Source organism: Mus pahari, chromosome X (genome assembly GCF_900095145.1).
Source record: "Mus pahari chromosome X, PAHARI_EIJ_v1.1, whole genome shotgun sequence".
Classification (NCBI taxonomy): domain Eukaryota; kingdom Metazoa; phylum Chordata; class Mammalia; order Rodentia; family Muridae; genus Mus; species Mus pahari.
Genome location: NC_034613.1, coordinates 88581688 through 88602687, shown reverse-complemented (window position 1 = coordinate 88602687; position 21000 = coordinate 88581688). Strand labels below are relative to the sequence as shown.

The 21000-nt window shown below is 39.3% G+C and overlaps 1 protein-coding gene across 6 annotated transcripts in view; it reads left to right on the top strand.

Annotated features, from left to right (window-relative positions):
- Phka1 (phosphorylase kinase regulatory subunit alpha 1) overlaps nucleotides 1–21000 on the top strand; it is a 136480-nt gene that overhangs the window by 69083 nt on the left and 46397 nt on the right. For all 6 annotated transcript variants that reach the window (XM_029534351.1, XM_029534350.1, XM_029534353.1 and 3 more), the window contains exons 15-18: nucleotides 10938–11047; nucleotides 12341–12485; nucleotides 16991–17069; nucleotides 19615–19784. In XM_029534351.1, coding sequence (XP_029390211.1) covers nucleotides 10938–11047; nucleotides 12341–12485; nucleotides 16991–17069; nucleotides 19615–19784 — 504 coding nt within the window. The remainder of the gene's footprint in view (nucleotides 1–10937; nucleotides 11048–12340; nucleotides 12486–16990; nucleotides 17070–19614; nucleotides 19785–21000) is intronic.

The following is a 21000-nucleotide window of genomic DNA, read 5'->3' as shown; positions in this document are numbered from 1 at the left end:
CAGCAACCACATGGTGGCTCATAACCATCCGTAACAAGATCTGACGCCCTCTTCTGGAGTGTCTGAAGACAACTACAGTGTACTTACATATAATAAATAAATAAATCTTTAAAAAAAGAGAGAGAGAGAACACAAATGCCAGTCCAGGCTATAATACCCAGCAAAACTCTCAATTACCATAGACAGAGAAAACAAGATATTCATGACAAAACCAAATTTACACAATATGTTTCCACAAATCCAGTCCTACAAAGGATGATAGATGGGGAACACCAACACAAGGAGTGAAACTTCACCCTAGAAGAAGAAAGAACGTAATTGTTCAACAAACCCACACAAACAGAATTCCACCTCTAACAAGAAAATTAACAGGAAGTAACAATCACTTTTCCTTAATATCTCTTAATATAAAAATTAATATTACCAACATATCCTAATCAATTGAAATTCAAAGATGTGAGGAATTAGAAATTTGCAAGCTGTCATCCAGTGATCTCTCTAAGTTGGTAATGGGAGAAATAGGTCCAATATTGCACAATCCATATACACTTTCTGCTTACTTGTACATGACTGGGTCTTGCTGTGGGTCACATAATGGTCTTGAAATCATGCTTCTCCTATCTCAGTCTCTCTATTAGTAGGATTGTTTATTTGATTTTTTTTATTATAGTATGGTTTTCAGAACAGCTTACATATTTCAAAATTATTTATACAGTCAAAAGAAATGTAAACAATTAATTTGGCAGGTGGCTTGTAAGAGAACAGCAAAGAGTGAGACTGAAGGCTTTGCTTGATATTTATAATTATTGTATCAATTTTGAGGAAGAAGACTTTATGTTACTCTTATACTGAGATGAATGCTTTTCAAAATCATTACAACCAATGAATCAGAATCTTACCCTCACCTAATGTCTGTGCCACCCTCCAAGCAGAACCATTGTTCATTGAAACAGTTGATGAATGGCTTCATGGATAGACCATCTTAATACACACACCATTTCTTAAATGAATGTAACCTGTTTCCTGTGGGCTGCGAATGATGACAATCACTCAAGTCAAATAGCTTTGACCATAGCAAGAAATCTGTATCCAAAAATCGTGCCTACAATTCATTTCTTGTCACAGCAGAACTGTCAACTCTTAGCTTATCTACTATGGAGGTAAAAATCCTTTGGTGATGTGAGGGACTTTGAAGAACAGCCTTACTACAATGAACTCCAATGTCCAAAAACTGTTCTTATTTTGTGTTTGTACCACAGTAAGAGCCAAGATTTTAAGGTCTACTAAAAAACAAACAAACAAAAAGACTTTATCTATTTATGTTCATTTGAAAAACTAATAGTGATTTATTAAAGTATCATACAGTTAATATATTTGGAGTTATTTAAAATTTATATTGAGAAAAATGTATTTTCAGTGTTGCTGTAGACAAATATCTACATAAGATTGTTCAATTGTTTATTATATCAAACAACTTTTATAGTACTCATTTTTATTGTTACAATATTTTATAAGTTTTAAAGAATATGATTAAAAATGAAAGGTATTGCAGGCTTTGAAGTGGGGAGGGCTTTCCTGGAGGAGTTGGGGTACAAAAGAAAAAAAAGAATGTGATGTAAGTCTGTTTACTCACAATATGTTTTTAAATGTTAACAAATTCAGATAAAGTGAAATTATATATCTTTTCTCATCATAATGCAATAAAACTTAAAGGAAAAAAGAAGATTACAAGGCTAAGAGAAATCCTACAGGAGAGGGGTAGAAAGAATTGTAGGAGCCAGATAGGTCGAGGACACCATGAAATCACAGGCCATAGGATTAACAACGTATCACCACATAGACTCAAGTAACAATCAAGGAGTCTGCATGGATCTGCATTAGGTTTTCTGTGATTACATTCTGGCTGTGTAGCTTGGTTTTCTTGTGGGACTCCTTTACCTGTATTTGGTACCCTTTTCCTCTTCCTAGGTTCCCTCATCTAGCCATGATTTGAGGGTTTGTACCTGGTCTTATACTATGTTCAGTGGATATCCCTGGTAGGCCTGCTGTATGTGGGGTGTGTGTGTTTGTCTGTGTGTGTGTTTGTGTCTCTCTGTGTGTGTCTGTGTGTATGTTTGTGTGTTCTAAGTGAAACAGAGGAGGAATTGATTTGAGGGGAGGGATTGTGAGGAGTGGAGGAAAAGGAAATTGTCAAGAAGAATATAAGTTAAGAAAAAAAATTATAAGGCTAACTGATATTGGGTAACCAATTTGGGGGTTCTTCTCTGAGGAAGGCTATTTCTTCTTCTCTCAGCATTCTTTGGTTGCCTGTCATTCCTTTTCTAGCGTTGAGGTCCTATGAGATTTCCCCTTCCATGTTAATGTGTCTATTGGTGTCATCCTTGTTCAAGTCTTTAGGCAGCCACATTGATCAGACTTCGTAGGTGAAGCTTCTCTGACATTTCTAGGAGATGAAATCTCACAGAAAACTTCCTCTGGCTCTTATGATCTTTCCCCCCATTAACCCCCTGCTTTTGCTATGATCCCTGAGTCTTATGTGCAAGAGTTGTGCTATAGATGGATCAGCTAGCTCTGGATAGTCAATTGTTCTCTGTACTTTGAACAGTTAATATTTTATATAATGGTCTCTGTCTATTGCAAGGAGGTGTTTTTATAATGAGGATTAAGAACTATACACTAAGGATAAAACTATAGTTAGGGATTATGCAGGTTTAATAAAGTAGCATAACTTCATTAGCCCTGGGTAGTTGGCTAGGTTTTCAGTACCAGGCACAATTTCACTTGTGTTGAGCAGGTTTATTTCAATTAGAGAGCTGTTGGTTACTGCCATATAAGGAGGAGGAGGAGGAGGAGGAGGAGGAGGAGCTGTTTGTCTGGATAGTATTCTTTTGGCTTTTCATTTATTCATTTTAGTTTCTAAGGCCTCTTGGTGTGTTTTATACTGTTTTTCTTCTCCTTTTTTGTTATTCTTAATATAAGGACCACAAAACCCAAAATATTCTGCTATACCTGGAGTTGAAATTGTACTTTTAAAAATAATTTATTTTGTGCTGTGGATTAAAATGGTGTCCCACATCCAGCCTAGGGTTTGGACCACTGGGCGAGGTGGGGTGTGGGAAGTTTGTGCACACCCAGCACCTCTGCTGCCCTGGCATTTGGCTGTGAGAAGCTGCAGGACCCTGCTCTAGGGGTGGAGAGGCTCAGTCTGAGGTCCCCAGGGAACTACCAGGAGCTGGCTCATGCATCCCTGGGTAGCATGAAGGCCAGGGACAGCAGGTTCTAGTTCTTGGACACCGCAGACACTGCAGAAGAGCTGAGAACAGAGTAGGGGCCTGTGGGGGCTGGCTCTGGCCCAGGGCCTGAAGGGAAAAGTGCAGGAGGAGCGCACTGGCTGGGTCCCATGGGGATGAGTCCTTGGCTTGCTCAGGCAGCTTGGCTTGGTGGAGACCTTGTCTGGGAACTCAGAGAGGCCTCCTATGTGAGATCAGGCAAGGCTCTTTAGAGGATGACCTGCACAGCAGATCTTGATAAGAAGAGGCATAGTTTTAAGGTGTTTATTGTCATGAGTTGTGATGAGCGAAACTATACTCCCTTTCTCAGGGTGGGCCTGAGGTTAAATACCTTTCTTAGGGAGAAGTGTCTGGGAAGGGGAGCTAAGAGGGTAGTAGAGGCAGAGAAAGGCAGAGAGAGGGAGAAAGTAGAGAAATAGAGGTGGGCCATGGCCACGTGGAGAGAGAGGGAAGAGAATTCAGAAAGAGGGGGAGCAAGAGGGCAAGAGAGAGAAGCAAGAGTAAGAGAGGGACGAGGGACAAGCAGCCTTTTATAGTGGGCCAGGCCTACCTGGGTGTTGCCAGGTAATGGTAGGGAGGAGCATATCCGACCGTTGCCAAGTAACTGTGGGGTTGGAGTCCAGACAGACTACCAGGGGCTATGGTACAGACTACCTTGCCCTATGTGACTGATGACCACAGAATGATGGAGCTGAGGCCTTGGGTCAGGAGCCTAGTGTGTGGGAGAGTGGCAAATTTCCTTCTGTGACTTGCAGGAACATCTGCTGGGTCTCCGGGGTTTAACCCTAGCTCAATCAGAAAACAGGCTGTCTTTCACGGTCCCACAGTGTATATGTAATGTGAAAGTGCACCTCACTCTGTACCTAGGCTGGCCTCTAACCTCAGAATCCTAGTTCCTACTATTTACTTCTTGCCTCAGCCTTCTATGTGCATGAATTATGGAGTTGCTTGGTTCAGACACACACACTTCTGTTAATTAAACAAGAACAAAAGATATCCAATTGTAAATAAAGAATTGAAATTAGGATCTGTGTTCATTTGTGCTATGATATGGATAAAATTCTAATGATTTCAGATACATTTTTAAAGCCTTTTAGAACTAACTAATTCAGCAAAGTTATAGGGCACAAAATCATACATTTTCATTTCTATACATTAACAATAAATGATCAAAAATCTAAGTCAACAAAATACATTTATATTTACATCAAAGAGAATAAAGACTATCAGGATAAATATAATCAAATAGGTAAAAATAACTCATACCAAAAATGACAAATGTTAATGAAAGAAATTGTTGTCTGCAAACATGGATGTAACTTGAGATTATCATGTTAAATGAAATAAGTCAGACTTTGATAAATATTGGATTTTTTCTTACTTTTATAAAATCCTGGATTTTATGAAGATATATAAAGTCATATGTATGTATTGCTGTTTATGAGATATGAAAGTAAAGAGAAGCTGGGGTAGAAATGGTGCTAATAGTGGGAGGGGATATGGAGAAGGAGAACAGGGAGGGTCTGGGGGATAAATATGGTTAAAGTACTTGATATTTAAAGAAATTATAAAACCCATTTCTGTGCCCAGTGAATATACACCAAATCAAAATTTAATAAAATGATAAAACATCCTGCTTTTCAAAAGAGAAATTAAAGACTAATCCTCATATTAACAATAAATATAATGACTTGATTTTAAAAATAAAATAATAGACTGGGCATGGTGGTACATACTTTTTTTTTTAAAGATTTATTTATTTATTATATGTAAGTACACTGTAGCTGTCTTCAGACACTCCAGAAGAGGGCTGTCAGATCTTGTTATGGATGGTTATGAGCCACCATGTGGTTGCTGGGATTTGAACTCCGGACCTTCGGAAGAGCAGTTGGGTGCTCTTACCCACTNGAGCCACCATGTGGTTGCTGGGATTTGAACTCCGGACCTTCGGAAGAGCAGTTGGGTGCTCTTACCCACTGAGCCATCTCACCAGCCCCGGTACATACTTTTAATCCCAGCATTTGGGAAGCAGAAGCAGGCAGATCACTGTGAGTTCAAGACCAGCTTGGTCTACAATGAGAATTCCAGGACAGCCGAAGCTGTGTTACACAGAACAACCCTATCCCAAAAGAAAGGAAGGAAGGAACTAACGAACGAAGGACGGAAGGAAAGAAGGAACAAAGGAAGGAAGGAAGGAAGGAAGGAAGGAAGGAAGGAAGGAAGGAAGGAAGGAAGGAAGGAAGAAAGAATAGATAATTAATGAAGGCTTCCAGGAGCAATTAATACTGACAGGAATGAATAAGTGGGATATCTAATGGTTATGGATTGCAAGATGCATGTGATGTTATTCTTGTGTTATACAAACATATGAATGAGTGCAATCAAAATTCTATCTCTATCAAAATTCTAATAAGATTTTTTTTAAAAATTAAAATTGGAGTGCAATAAAGAATTCAGAATTAGCCTTCTGAAAACAGCTGCTAAGAGAGGTAGTCGTAAATCCTAAATATTTACTAGTAAATTGTGAGCATTTATTACTTCCCTTCAGTGAAAAAGTCAAACTTATCTAGTAGAGACCCAATGCGAGGATTAGTTTAATGATTCCCAAAGTAAATCCAGGGATAAGAAGAAATTCTTTGGTGTCTGTATATTCTGCAACTAATATCATCAATATTTTCCAAGGAATTCTAAGAAATGGCATCTAAAACATAAGAGTTACATTTCAGATCTCTAATGTTTCATGGTTTATTACCAAAGCACCTGACTTTTATGGTAAACTTTGAAAGACTATTTATTTGGTGGTGGTTGGTTGCTTAGTTTTTGTTGTTGTTGTTTGTTGTTTTGGGTTTTTTGTTTTTCAAGACAGTGTTTCTCCGCGCAGATCTGGCTGTCCTGGAACTAACTGTGTAGACCAGGGTAGCCTCAAACTCAATAGAGATCCACCTGCCTCTGCCTCCTTAGTGCTGGTATTAAAGGTGTATGACACCACTTCCCAGATTTGAAAGACTATTTAAATTTGTTCAATCATTGTGGAATGTAGCATAAACCTTGAGTATGATAGATTAAATGTATATGAATATTTTGATTAAAGTCTGTTTCTCTATAATATTTGGGTAAATGAATTAATTATATTTACAAAGTCTTGTACCTTTGTTGCTATAAATAATGGGTGTTCTTAATGGGTTTTCTGTCACTTGAACAGTATATTAATTAAAATCCTTTAGTAAATAAAAACAGAAAAAAAATCCATGTGATGGAGCATGTAGAGTCCCAGTATTTAGTATTCTGGCAGAAAGATTAAAAGGTCTTAATTAGTTTGAACTACGTGATGAGGCCCTTCTCAAAAAACTTAAAAATAAAACAGTGAAATTTGTATGGAAAATTAAGGGAATCCCACTCAAGTGGTCAAAACAATACTGAAAATAAAAAAAAAAACTGGAAGACTCATACTAAAATCAACACATACTACAAGTCTTCAATAATCAAAATTTATGGTGGTGGTATAAAATAAACTAGAATGGAGAACCCAGAAATAAAATTTTGTATATGTAGCCAGATGATCTTTGTTAAAAATGCCATTCGGTGTGGGAAATGACAGTCTTTTCAATACGTAATTCTGCAAAAGCACGTCTACATGCAGAAAAGTGAGATTTATTCCTTACCTAACAATATACACAAACAATCAAAGTATGAAACATAAAACTATAAAATTCTGAGAAGAAAGCATGAAATGTTTCTTGTCATTGGATTTGACAGTGATTTCTTGAGTGGATATGATTCTAAAAGCATAGAGACAACTAAAGGATAAAATAGAGAAATGCAACTTCATCATAGTAAAACCTATGTATACAAAGGAAGCTATTAACAAAATGAAAAGATAACTTTATACAACAGGACAAAATATTTATATATCATATATGATAATGAATTAATTTTCAGAAAACATCAAGAATTGTATGAATCACATACATATAGGCAGCACTAAATGGACTCAATTAAGATGTGCCTTTATATATGCACATGTGTATACATGTGTGTGTGCATGTATAAAAATAATAACAAAGAGACTCTGAGCCAACTATTAACAATTGGATTCAAAGACTTAAATTTCTTTAAGTCCAGTGAAATGGATCAGCTGGTGTAGCCTTGAAGCAGGCTGATTCAGACCTTGCTGCCACTGAGCATGAGACCACCTGGGGTGGAACCTTCAGACCTAAATGGCTCTATTGTTCTGTCACCTGCTGCTGCTCTTCTCCAAGACACTGCTACCTGCTGAGGCCCTTGAGATATTCTGGAGACAGCATCCAGCAGATTGCAGACAGCACATTGCCTACAGGCTGGCGACAGGCTTCAAGAATAGATCTGCAGGGGATGGGCCTCCCCCCTATATAAGCACAGACTCTTAGTAAACTTTGGGGCCTTGATCAGAAAAAATATGTCTTGGCCCCCATTATTTCTCTAGCTGTTTTCTCCCATACAGCTCCTGCCTCCCACTCAGGAACTCAGTGTGGCCGCAGGCAGCTACAAGCTGGTGAAGGAACTTGCTACATAAGCCTGACTCACTGAGTTTGGTCCTCACAACCCATGTAAATAGGGAGGGAGAGATTCATTTACACAAAGTTGTTCTGTAGCACGTGAACACATACACTCACCCCACACAAATACATGCACACAGGCATGCAGGGAGAGAGGGAGAAAGTATTTAAAAAGTAAAAGACGTCTCTTCAAAGAAGAGACACAAACGGCCAATAATTAGATTCAAAACAAAACAAAACAAAACAAAAACCCCTGCTCAGTGAGCAGGGCTGCTCAAGCATCTCTATAGTAGCACATGCCAAGGAGTCTAGCTGGGTCATATTGACATCTGTTTTTATCTTTTTGGGAATTCTCTACACTGATGTCCAGAGCAATTGTACCCATTTGCAATTACACCAACAGTGAATGAGGCTTCCCTTTCCCTACATCCTTACCAGCATTTGGTGTTGTCTAAATAAGATGTGTATAATGGCAATGCCAGTTGGCATTCCATTGTGAATGGGAAAAAACTTGTTTTATCCTTTTTTATTAAATATTTTCTTTATATACATTTCAAATGCTATCCTGAAAGTTCCCTTTACCCTCCCCCCCTCTCCGTCCCTGCTCCCCTACCCACCCACTCCCACTTCTTGGCCCTGGCCTTCCCCTGTACTGGGGCATATAAAGTTTGCAAGACCAAGGGGCCTCTCTTCCCAGTGATGGCCAACTAGGCCATCTTCTGCTACATATGCAGCTGGAGACACGAGCTCTGGGAGCACTGGTTAGTTCATATTGTTGTTCTACCTATAGGGTTGAAGACCCCTTCAACTCCTTGGGTACTTTCTCTAGCTCCTCCATTGGGGGCCCTGTGTTAATCTTACAACACCCCATCCCTGGATGAATAGCTACAGGCACTATGGCTGGTAAATGAGTGAGAACCAGGCTTCTCTGGGGACAACCCCTTAATAGGTTTTCTGATCCCATATTGTCAGCCTTGAACACATACATATAGGCAACATTAAATGGACTCAATACGATGTGCTTTTATGGGCTGGTGAGATGGCTCAGCTGTTAAGAGCACTGTCTGCTCTTCTGAAGGTCCTGAGTTCAAATCCCAGAAACCACATGGTGGCTCACAACCACCTGTAATGAGATCTGACGCCCTCTTCTGGTGTGTCTGAAGACAGCTACAGTGTACTTATGTATAATAATAAATAAACCTTTTTAAAAAGATGTGCTTTTATATATGCATATGCATGTATATACACATATGTGTGCATGTATAAAAATAATAATAAAGAGGCTATGAGTTTGAAAGGAATTGTGAGGGACATAGGAGTTCAAGGGAGTGAAAAATATGCAAACACAGTACTTGTGTGAAATTCTAAAAACAAAAATGTTAAAAAAAAAAAACCAGATCAGTAGGGATACTGGACTCATAATACATGCATATACATAGAACAAAAAGAAATCCTTTTTCAAGTTAAACATAGGCCTGGTATATGTTTCAGGAATTCTAAGTATATGCACAAAAGGGAATGGAATGAGAGATGAATAGATATTTTCTACATTACTCTCCAATATTGTTTATAATAGCCAAAAAATGTGAACACTCCCAATGTTCATCAGCAATTGAATAGAAAAGCAAAGGTGGCATATACAGGGGGTGGAATATGTGACCTGGGAGGGAAACTGTAATATGTGCTATGATATGTATGAACTTTGAAGATATTGTGCTGAGTGAAATAAATCTATTAGTTATAAAAGAAAAGATAAGGATTCTAGTCAATAAGAGAAATTTTGAGTAGTCAAATTCATAGATGCAAAGTAGAAATTCGTTGTCAGAGACTGGGAGGAGAAGGAACCTTAGTGTTCAATGGGTGTAGAGTTTCAGTTTGGAGAGATGAAATAGTTCTGGGGAGGTGAATAGCAGTGGCATTTACACAGTGATGTATTCAAAGGAAGTTACTAAACTGTACACTTAAAATATTAAAATGATAAATTTTATGTTACACATAAAATAATACTATCAAAGGCCCTCGTGATGGTAAAAGCACTTGCCACTTAAGCCTGATAACGTGAGTTTGATCCTAGAAACTCAAAGTGAGTTCAATCTCAGATCCAAAGGAATGAGCACCACCAGCTCACGAAGGTTGCCCTGTGGCCTCCATGTGGGTCATGTCATGAAAGTGCATGCACACATACACAGCATATACAATAACCATTAACATTTTACTAACAAGAATTCGTGAATAAAACTGGTTTTGATATTAATCCTAGAGCAAATATGAGAGTTATTCAGTGGAACTTGGAATGTGGCCAAGGCATTGAGCATTCTCTGGTCTGTTCCATTACAAGTTGAAGTAACTCTGAAAATGTAATGTTTGGGGGGGGGGCGGGTGGCTTAATAGGTAAAACACTTACCTTGTAATCATGAGGACTTGACTTCTTTGATTCCCTGAATATATATGAAATTGTCGGATGGTATGCATGCTTATGGTCCCAACAGTGAGGTGCAGCTCACTGTCAAGCAAGCCTAGCCTAATTGGTGGATTCTAGGTCAGTGAAAGACCCATGCTGGAAAGGAGATGAATTGCATTCCTGAGGATGACACCTGAGGAGTTCCACTTGCCTGCATATATACTTACACATGTTCGTGAAAAGGTTCATGTTGGTGAAGTTAACAAATCAAGTACTTATAAAAATATATTGTAGCCAAAATCATGTAGTAGAGGTTCTCTCAGTAGTGACAAGAAAGAATATTCAACATATGTTGGAGGTAAACATTTTTAGAACAATATGTGAAGTACTTTTCCCCTCTGATGAAGGAAAAGTTTATGTCAGTGAATGAACAATTCCCTTATAGTACCTTAAACAATATTTAATGTAGTTTTATATTTATATATAATGTATAGTTATATATGTATACAATTTATTTAACACAGATATGGATTGCAAGATAGATTCTGAATTTAGAAAGCTAAACTGTAAAAGGAAGACATCTCAAACGGAAGGAAATGAGGTGGTTGTGTGTCTCTATGCATACATGTACATTGTATTATCTGTATAAACAAATACCGCTTTAATTCGTACACTTAAGAATTTCCTGACCATTTCTCAATTCTGTGTCAGGATGCAACAGTAGAATGAAACTCAGTGGGCGACCCTACAGGCTCATGGGTGTGCTTGGAACATCAAAACTTTATGACATTCGCAAAACTATCTTTACTTTCACTCCACAGGTGAGTGGGATAAGCTGCAAAATTCATTGAGATGAATGGAAATGAGAGAGAGAGCGAGAGAGAGCGAGAGCGAGAGCGAGAGCGAGAGAGAAAGAGAGAGAGAGAGAGAGAGAGAGAGAGAGAGAGAGCGCACAGACCACAGAAGTAAAGCATTTGCTAGAATTGGATTAGTCAGAGTCCCAAAGGGCCTTGCATATCTTAAATAACTCAATAAGTGTTTGTTGACTTGAACAAAATTGAACTTGCAGCATAGAAAATTGCCAAGTGACTGTTATTACCAACAGTAGTCCCAGGTGGTAAATTTTGGTTGGGATTTTCTAAATGTTCAGGTCCTTACACAGTTTTTCTTATTTTTGGAAGTTAAATGAAGACTGCATTTATCCTTTATGAGTGAAACACAGTCATTTTATTTAAGTGCTAAATTAAGTGTTTCCTGTGGGGAAGGAGCCCTTTCATTTGCATGGAAAACTTCAGTGCCCTTTAAAGAAAAATATCAAGGCTGTTAAGCTGTCATTATACATATTGGCGGCCTGACATTTGATCTAATAATAGATCTAAGTTCAATTGCACATGGGTATGGTAGTAGAAATGATTTTCTGGTTTCACGTGCTTGTAATCCCAGCACTTAGGAGGATGAGGCAAGAGACTTGTGTTTAGAGCCAACCTGGGCAACATGGTTAGCAAGGTCATTATGAGCTCCACAGGAGTATTCTGTCTCACCCAAGAGCTGAAGCTGGAGCTCAGGGTTGAGTATTCACTAAGCATGCACTAAGACCAGGACTTAACTCTAGCACCACAGTAAATATTTTCTGAAAGGAAAATTTAAATTCCCCACTTGTCATATCTAAAACAGTGCAGCTCAGACAAACATAGAAAAAGATGAAGTGATTATAGACTCTTATTTCTGATTTTTCCATTTGCTAATGAGATGTGTGTGCTAGTTCGTATACTGTCTCTGAGTCTTATTCTTCATATTAAAAGATAGATGGCAAGTTGGGAATAGTGGTGAATGCCTGTAACCCAGGACTCAGGAATTCCCAAGCAGGGGGGTTATGAGTTAAAACCAGCTTAGGCTGCAAAATGAGAAACTAGGAAGAAAACACTTCAAAATTATCAGAAACTATTGTGCCTACTATTGGCCATCATGTACTTTGGAAATTATTAGCCACTAAATGTGAGAGTACTGTTTTTTTTCTGTGACATGTATGCCTTATAAATAAATGAACGTTGAAAAATATTATTTGATATTTGTGAGAGCAAAACTTCCTGAATGATCGTTTTTCCTTTTCTCAGTTTATAGACCAGCAACAGTTCTACCTGGCTCTGGACAACCAGATGATAGTTGAAATGCTCAGAACAGATCTCTCCTACCTCTGTAGCCGCTGGAGGATGACAGGCCAGCCCACTATCACTTTCCCTATCTCGCACACCATGCTTGGTAAGGGCTGAATGAAGCAGGGAAGTAAGTCACATGTGTAGCTCTTGAGCATCCCACTGCAGAGCTACTTTTTACATCAGTACTCACCAGCTTATCTTCTGTGCCAGACAGTTTTCTAAACTCTGAACAGAGTTGATGATAGGCAGGTATGGTTTCTGCTCTATTTAAGCTTATGTTCTAGGAAGTGAAGACGGTAAGTATGAAACAAATGGATACCTAAGAATATTTCAAGTGGTTTGAGAGCCATAATCTAAAAATGGAGCAGAGAATAAATAGCTTCCAAGAATGATTTTTGAGACACTTTTCCAAAAGCTGTATTCTACAATTCTTTTTAAAGACAGTACTAGTACACCTACATCTATTTTATCCCAGTGGATCATCAAGATTTCTAGGGAAGTTCCCAAGTTCTCCTCCGGAAACTTGTTTTAGGGAAAAGGAAGATCTAGCATGGGGAAAGTGCAAAGGCTTTTGGTTTGTTCTGGGGGCAGGGAGAGGTGCTTCCTCACAAGGAAATACTCTATTGTTCTGAGCTCCTGCAGGATTAAAAGACTGGAGGCTGCTTCTTTCTTTCTGTGTCTCTGCTTTTGCTTCCAAAGGACTGCATGTACTGCCAAAGTGCATAAAATTCCTTTTCATTAAAAAGAACCATTTATCATGAATCATTTAAAATCCAGACAGACTGGGAAGAATTTTGGTCACATCTGAAAAGGGCTTCAAAAATAACAAGAGCTGAGAAAGTAGGGTAGTCTTTGTTATTTTTCTTTTTTCCCTTACTTGAGATGATTAACAAGTGTCTGTTTAGTAACGAATGTATTCTCACAATTGTCTTCAAATAGTACACAGTTTAATTTAGAAGGCAAAGTTAATGGATAATAGTAATAACAATAATAGAAGACAAATTCAAGACAGTAGATTAGGAAGTACTGAAGCACTGAAGGTTACCATGGTGCCAAAGAAATTTTCAGCTGATGTGAGACTTAAGTTTTTGGAATTGCTTTTGTTTTTTTCTTTTAACAAGATTTTATTTTAATGTATGTGAGGGTACATACAGGAGCATGTGTTCACAGAGATCAAAAGAGGGCATTGATAATAAGTCAATTGAAGCCAAATTAAAGTATAAAGGCAGGTTTATTGGGGGCAGCTGATCTTACAGGAGGAGGTCAGGGAAGTTGCCCTGCAGACAGGGAAACAAAAAAAGGGGATGGGGTGCAGAGAGAGAAAGTGCACCGGCAGTAGAAAGGAGAAATGCAGATAGAGGCCAAAATGTCTGAAGTATATAGTGAAGACCTGAGCCCTGGGTTGGAAAGTTCAGGGTAGAGGGCAGAGTACGCCAGCCGGGTCTTGAACAGGGATTCTGGGAAAGCTTGAAGGCCAGATCTGCTTTAGTATGTTACATATGCACCTCAGCTCCTTCTCCTGAGTCTGAAACCCAACAGGTATCAGATCCCCTGATGTGGTGGTGGTGGTGGTGGTGGTGGTGGTGGTGGTGGTGGTGGTTTCGAGACAGGGTTTCCCTGTGTAGCCCCGGCTGTCCTGGAATTTGCTCTGTAGACCAGGCTGGCCTCAAACTCAGAAATCTGCCTGCCTCTGCCTCCCAAGAGCTGGAATTAAAGGCGTGCACCACCACTGCCATGAAATTGTTACTCTTCACATAGGAGGAGGAAAGAAGAATGCGATCTTAACTGGGCTGGGGGCTGCCTTGAGTGAGGCCTGGACAGAGGAATGAGCCTGTGTGTGAGGCTGGTGACAAGGCCAACTTGAACATAGTAGAGTACTATGATGAACAAAACTGGCAAAGTAAGGTAGGCTCAGGTTATGAAGACATACTTCAAAAATCAGCAGAGATATTTAAAACAAGTTATATTACAAGTTACATAAGAGGTTGAAGCTTTCCAAAGTTTTTGAGTAAGGAGTGATGTGGGGAAACCCTGCCAATTTAAGGTCACAGTCTACCATGTCCCAATGCTCCTCTGAGCTCTGAGCAAAATGGAGGATTTCCTTTACCAGCTGGGTTTCCCCCTCTCTGACCTTGTCTGGGGAACCTGAAATCCCCCACACTGTCTCCCTGCAGAATGTTGGGTGTAGCCTGGGTGAGATTACATGTTTAAGTTTCCTTTCTCCCAGTAAGAACCTGTCCAACAGGTACCTGAAATTCTTGGAATGCCTCTCCAGACAGATGAGGCATTCTTCAGTACCCAAACTCTAGCTAATGAAACTTACTCACCCTGAAAATCCCTGCCCCCTTCCAAAAAACAAAACAAAACAAAATGATATAGCCCTTGATTTAGTCCAAATAAAGTTGAGCTTTCTCTTTGAAGATGATTGTTCTCATGGCTGGTGGCCAACAACCTCTGGGGAGAAGGGAGGACCACAGAATGACATGAAACAAGTTGTATTTAGTAGATTTTAGTTGTTGGCAATAGTTCTGTTATCATAGTAGACTGACATCAAGAAAACTAGTGACCATGTGAGGTGAAGAGATAATATTCTGCATTGGTGGTATTGAAAATTGAAGAAAGATGATACAAAGCCATTTTGTTTTATTCTGTTTGATGTTTCCTTTCTTTTCTTTTGCTCTTTAATTCTTTTGACACAGAATTCTACTCTATGGCCCAGGCTGGCTACAATCTCACTAAGATGATTTGAACTCATATCAGTCTTCCTGCTTTAGCCTCCCAAATGCTGAGATTACAGGCATTTGCCACTACATCAAGCTATTTTATTCCATGTGTTTATTCTTGTTTTGTTTGATTTACATATGGATGTTTGTAAATCTTTATTTTATTTTATTTATTTATTTATTTATTTATTTATTTATTTGTTGTATGTGCACATACACATGCATGTAGTGGAAGTCAGAGAACAGTTTGCAGAAATTGGTCCTCTCCCTCTGTAATGGTTTGTATATTCTTGGACCAGGGAGTGGCACCATCTGGAGGTGTGACCTGGTTGGAATAGGTGTGACCCGGTTGGAGTAGGTGTGTCACTGTGGGTGTGGGCTTAAGACTCTCACCCCAGTTGCCTGGAAGTCAGTCTTCCAGTAGCAGCCTTTGGATGAAGACATAGAACTCTCAGCTCCTCCTGCACCATGCCTGCCTGGATGCTGCCATGCTCCTGCCTTGATGATAATGGACTGAACCTCTGAACCTGTAAGCCAGCCCCAATTAAATGTCATTTTTATATGACTTGCCTTGGTCATGGTGTCTGTTCACAGCAGTAAAACCCTGACTAATACACCCTCTATCATGTGGGTTCCTTGGATCAAACTCAGGTTATCAGTGTTGGCAGCAAGCACTTTTACCCGTTATGCCATCTCATTGACGCAGTTTGATTTCTGAGACTGGGTCTTACATATAAGCTGTCAACAAACGTGATATATAGCAAAGGTTGGCTTTGAACTCCTGATCTTCCTATATCCACCTCTCAAGTACTGAAATTACAGATGTGCACCACTATGTCTGGCTTTTATTGGTTTTTGTTATTTTGTTTTGTGTTTTGAAGCAAAGTCTCACAATATACTCAGGCTATTGTGGAACTCATTATATAAATCAGCTTGGCCTTAAACTCATGGTCCTCCTGCCTCTGCATCCTGAGTGCTGTCAGAAAGAACAAATTGGAAAAGGCAAATCACAAGATTATCATCAGTTTCATAAAAAGCAGGTAATTAGTACCCTTCTAGAGAATTTTAAGTGTATATATACATATTCACACATACATTTGCACACACCAAGGATCATTGTGAGTGATACCATCTATGAGATACTTACCATAATTATAATCCCAATGATGCAAGGCGAGCAAACACTGACCCATATCATCATGGCCAAATTAATGAAAGCAAGCAATTAATTAAAGCAAGCTCTTTTTATTCATGTGAATGGACTGCCTCCTCCTAAAGTGTGGTTTAAGAGGTCAGCCTTGGACATGAGCAAGGTATGGCTTTTATCAGGGGTAAGGGGTTTCCAAATGGGGGATTTGACAGGCTAATAGGTGGGGTTACAGGAAGACCATAACAAAGTAGTCATAATAGCCTTTTCAAACAAAGGTAAGGATGCAATATGGTCATAACAACTTTTTTAAACAAAGACATGGTTGCAATTTCCTGGAACAGGTAGTACAAAACCATTTGTAGTTAAGGTTACAGGTGGGTGGGCATAGTCCAATCCTTGAGAAACAAAGATTTCATTATAAGCAGGAAGTAACCTAGTTTGCCTTTAATATAAGATAGCTTTCAAGCCTAAGGTGGAGGTGGGCTGGTTCATCAATAGTATGTGTCATAAACATTTGGTAAATATTGCTGGGTACTTGTGATAAACAAGATAATTCCTTTGAAGAACTTAATCTTTACCATTTGTCCATTCTGCAGTGATGTTGATTCTCACATTTAATAATTGAAGCACAGGGTACCTGTACAATGTTGGTTTGAAATAATTGAAATATTTCCCCTTAGTTCTAAGATAAAATGACACATAATCATTTTTTGTTTTTAATCTTTCCTTTTAAAGATGAAGATGGAACCAGCTTGAATTCAAGTATCTTGGCAGCACTTCGAAAAATGCAGGATGGCTATTTTGGTGGGGCCAGGTAAGTGGCATATACCCTGAACCAGGGGAGATGGAGCACAAGAAACTGTCAGTAATGCTTGAGCCCTACTTATAATATGAGAAAGTTAAATTTAGATCCAAATAGATGCTGCAACAATACATACAATTATAAGAATTCACTGCAGTCTTTCCCAAGACATCATTTCTGAAAGCACTTGAGATGGGTTAATCATTATGAATGATATGATCTCTGTTTTAGTGCTGTTCACCAAGTGTCTTCATATCCTTTTTGTGGGTCAAAAATGGGGTCTTGCATCTGGCCCAGGACTTGGGCCACTGGATGAGGTAGATGCAGGAGTTTGACTGCAGCACCCCCACAAAACTGCAGGGCAGGTGTCGGGCTGTGTGAAGCCACAGGACCCCTCTCCAGGTGTGGGAAAGGCACAGTCTGAGGTCCCCGTGGACCTGCCAGAGTAGGGAGTTGGGCTCAGACTTTCAGGCACCACAGATGCTGTTGGATAGCATGAAAGAGCCAGTTCTGGGGTCCCTGGGCTGCAAGAAGGCCAGGGACTTCAGGTTCTCATTCTTGGACACCACAGATACTGCTGGATGTCTCAGAAGAGCTGAGAACAGAGCGGGGGAGGGGGCACAGGCAGACTCTGGCCCAGGGCCTGAAGGAAGGGTGCGGGAGGAGAACTTTGGCTGAGGTCCTCAGGGAGGAAAGTTCTTGGCTTGCTCATTGGCAGCTTGGGTTGTGGCTGGAGCACAGGGAGGCCTCCCAGTGGGAGGTTAGAAGCATGGCTTGTTAGGGGAAGACCTGCTCCTTTGCTCCAGCAAGGTGGATCCCAATAAGAGGCAGTCCTAAGAGGCAGTCCATGGTTTTAAGGCATTTATGGTAGAAAAGCAGAGAGAGGGAGAGAAGAGAGAAGCAGAGGTCAGCCATGGCCACATGGAGAGAGGGGCAAAGGGAAAGCAGAGAGGGGGGAACAAGGGAGCAAAAGTAAGAACAAGAGAATAAGAGGGTAAGAGAGGGAGGAGGGGACAAACAGCTCCTTTTATAGTGGGCCTGGTCTACCTGGATGTTGCCAAGTAACCATGAGGAGGAGTATACCTGGCTGTGGCCAGGTAACTGTGGGGGTGGAGTCCAGACAGAATACCAGGAGCTTGGGGCATTGTCTACATGACTGATGGCCACACATGCCTCTCTGTGGGGTGGGGGCAGGAGGATCTGTGGGAGGCTGTAGCTGGAACAGGAGCCAGGGGCCCAGTAGGTGTGGCCGAACACCTGCTGTCCCTTAGGGTCACCGGGGTTCAAGTCCTGTTTGACCAGGACCAGCTGTCTGTGCACAGCTCACTGCCCCATACTTTTCCTCAAAAGTCTTTGAGCAAATGGTGCTGGCTTGCATTGATTTTTGCATGTGAAACTTGTTACTGAGTTATAAAATAGCCTTCTAGAAATTTGTCTGCATACATACATATATATAAACCAAGGTTCATTTGACAGTGTTTCTATCACTTTGTGTACATCTAGAATTAGAATTCTTATATAGAAAAATTATCTTATTTTTGTGGCTTATGATTAATATATATTCTTTGGATTCTTATTTTATTCAACGTATCATGGCCCATTCCTATCATTATTTCTTTTATTTTTCAAATTATCCAAGGTCTGGCCATTGGTAGCCCCTTTAAGCTGGCTTCCTTAGAAAATTAATACCACTAGGCAGATCTCTGAGTTCAAAGCCAGCCTGGTCTATCTAGTGAGTTCCAGGAGAGCCAGGGCTATACAGAGAAACCCTGTCTCAAAAACAGACAAAAATGAAAATTAGTACTACTAACTTCATTTGGAGTTTTGGAATTGGCTTTTTAAGTAGAAACTGATATGGCTCAACTTAATTTATTACAATGTATATAATTTTCATATACTGTCTCTTATGTCCAAAATGGTTCTTTGATAGTATTTTTAAAACTTTTTGAGATTTCTTTTTATTTTTCTTCTATGTGTATGGGAGTTTTGCCTGCATGTATATCTGTGCATTGTGTATGTGCCTGGTACCTACAGAGGCCAGCAAACAGTATCAGATCCCTTTCAAATTGGAGTTAGAGACAGTTCTAAGCCATTATGTGGTTACTGGGAATTAAGCCCAGGTCCTTTGGAAGAGCAGTCAGTGCTCTTCACCACTTAGCAGTCTCTCCAGCCGGATAGTATTTTTAAAATGATGTTATAGATTTGTGTGATTTATCCTCATTCCCCATCTATGTCTCTAATAGCTAATACAGGTTTTTAGCAGACATCCAACATAGTGTACAGCAATGGAAGAACATAGAAATAATCTGTTGGAGGATTGTAAACTTTAATTAGTGGCCTTTCTTTTAAATCTCCCCAACATGCTTAAAATATGCTTAGCATTCCTTTATTTACAAGTGTGGCTTATTTGTTCATCTGTTTAATTTTTGGAGTTGAGCAAAGGGTTTTGTTCATGCTAGGCATGTACTTTACTAATTGAGATATACTCCTAAAACTGTGTTACTTTTAAAAAGATATTCCCTAAATTTCTTTTTTCTGTGTACCCTGTAATTGTAAGGATCCAAACAGGTAAATTGTCAGAGTTTTTGACAACATCTTGCTGCACACACTTAAGCTTCATGGACCCTGGACCTGAGGGTAAGCTGTACAGTGAAGATTATGATGAAGACTATGATGATGATCTGGACTCTGGCAACTGGATGGATAGCTATGATTCAACAAGTAATGGTAAGGAGGCTTTAAATGGTGCTGGATGGCCAGACAGTAATCCAAATGATTGTTTAGCTTCATTGTTAAAACTCAGGCTTCCAGCCATCTCATGCTGTGTCATCCCCACTCCTCTTTAATACATCTAGATTTCTACTGTTGTTTGGCTTCATTTTGCATTTTTCTTCCCTCTACTTCTCTTTGGTTTCTGGTCTAATAACTCTGTGGTGACTGATTATGGAGTGTGGGGTTAGAATATGCCTTACTAAGATTAGGGAGGGGTTCTTTCTTTGTAGTAGCTGGTGATTTGAAACGGAAAGAAACAATAGTGAGTAAAATATATTAAATCAGTTGTGCAGCTGAAAATACCATACATAAATGCATACAAACATACATGCATTTGTGTATATTACTTTTGGCATTAAGAATAAGTAAATATGAAATTTGATTAGAGTTATCTTTAAAGTTTCTCATAAAGTCGGGCGTGGTGGTGCATGCCTTTAATCCCAGCACTCGGGAGGCAGAGGCAGGTGGATTTCTGAGTTCGAGGCCAGCCTGGTCTACAAAGTGAGTTCCAGGACAGCCAGAGAAACCCTGTCTCGAAAAACCAAAAAAAAAAAAAAGTTTCTCATAATTCAAGGTATTATACTTTATGTATCATTAAAGGCATATATTGATAGTTGTGAGGTCTGTATAGTTTGAAAAAGCCTAGTCTGAATGCCTGCTGCTTTATGTGACAAACTAGACAAATAATGTGTATTTAATAAGTGCTAAGGATATGCACATAGTGCCATGAGAAAGCACTCTGATAGCATGTATTTAAAATGACTGAGAAGCACTGACTGTGGTGTCAAAATACTGACCTATGCAAGACAAGAATTACATTGTTTGAATCCCCATAAGAGAATGGTCAATAAGAGAATGGTTCTTCTAACTATCTAAATTTTGGTGGACCTGTTTTTGTTGTCTGGGTATTTGACTGTTAGCATCTATCTTAAGGTACTAACAAGCATAATCTCATATATAATAAAATCCAACACATTAGAAGTACTAAGTACTACTTTTTTTTATTTGTGCTCAACATTTACTATATATCCATCTTTGTTTGCTTAGTGTTTCCTTTTTTCATAAACCATTTTTAAAATTAAATGGAGCTGATATCTCTTTACTCAAGTATTTGGATTATATTCAAGATTAAGATACCTGTCACTGGGATGCCATTGAATATGAGTTGCAG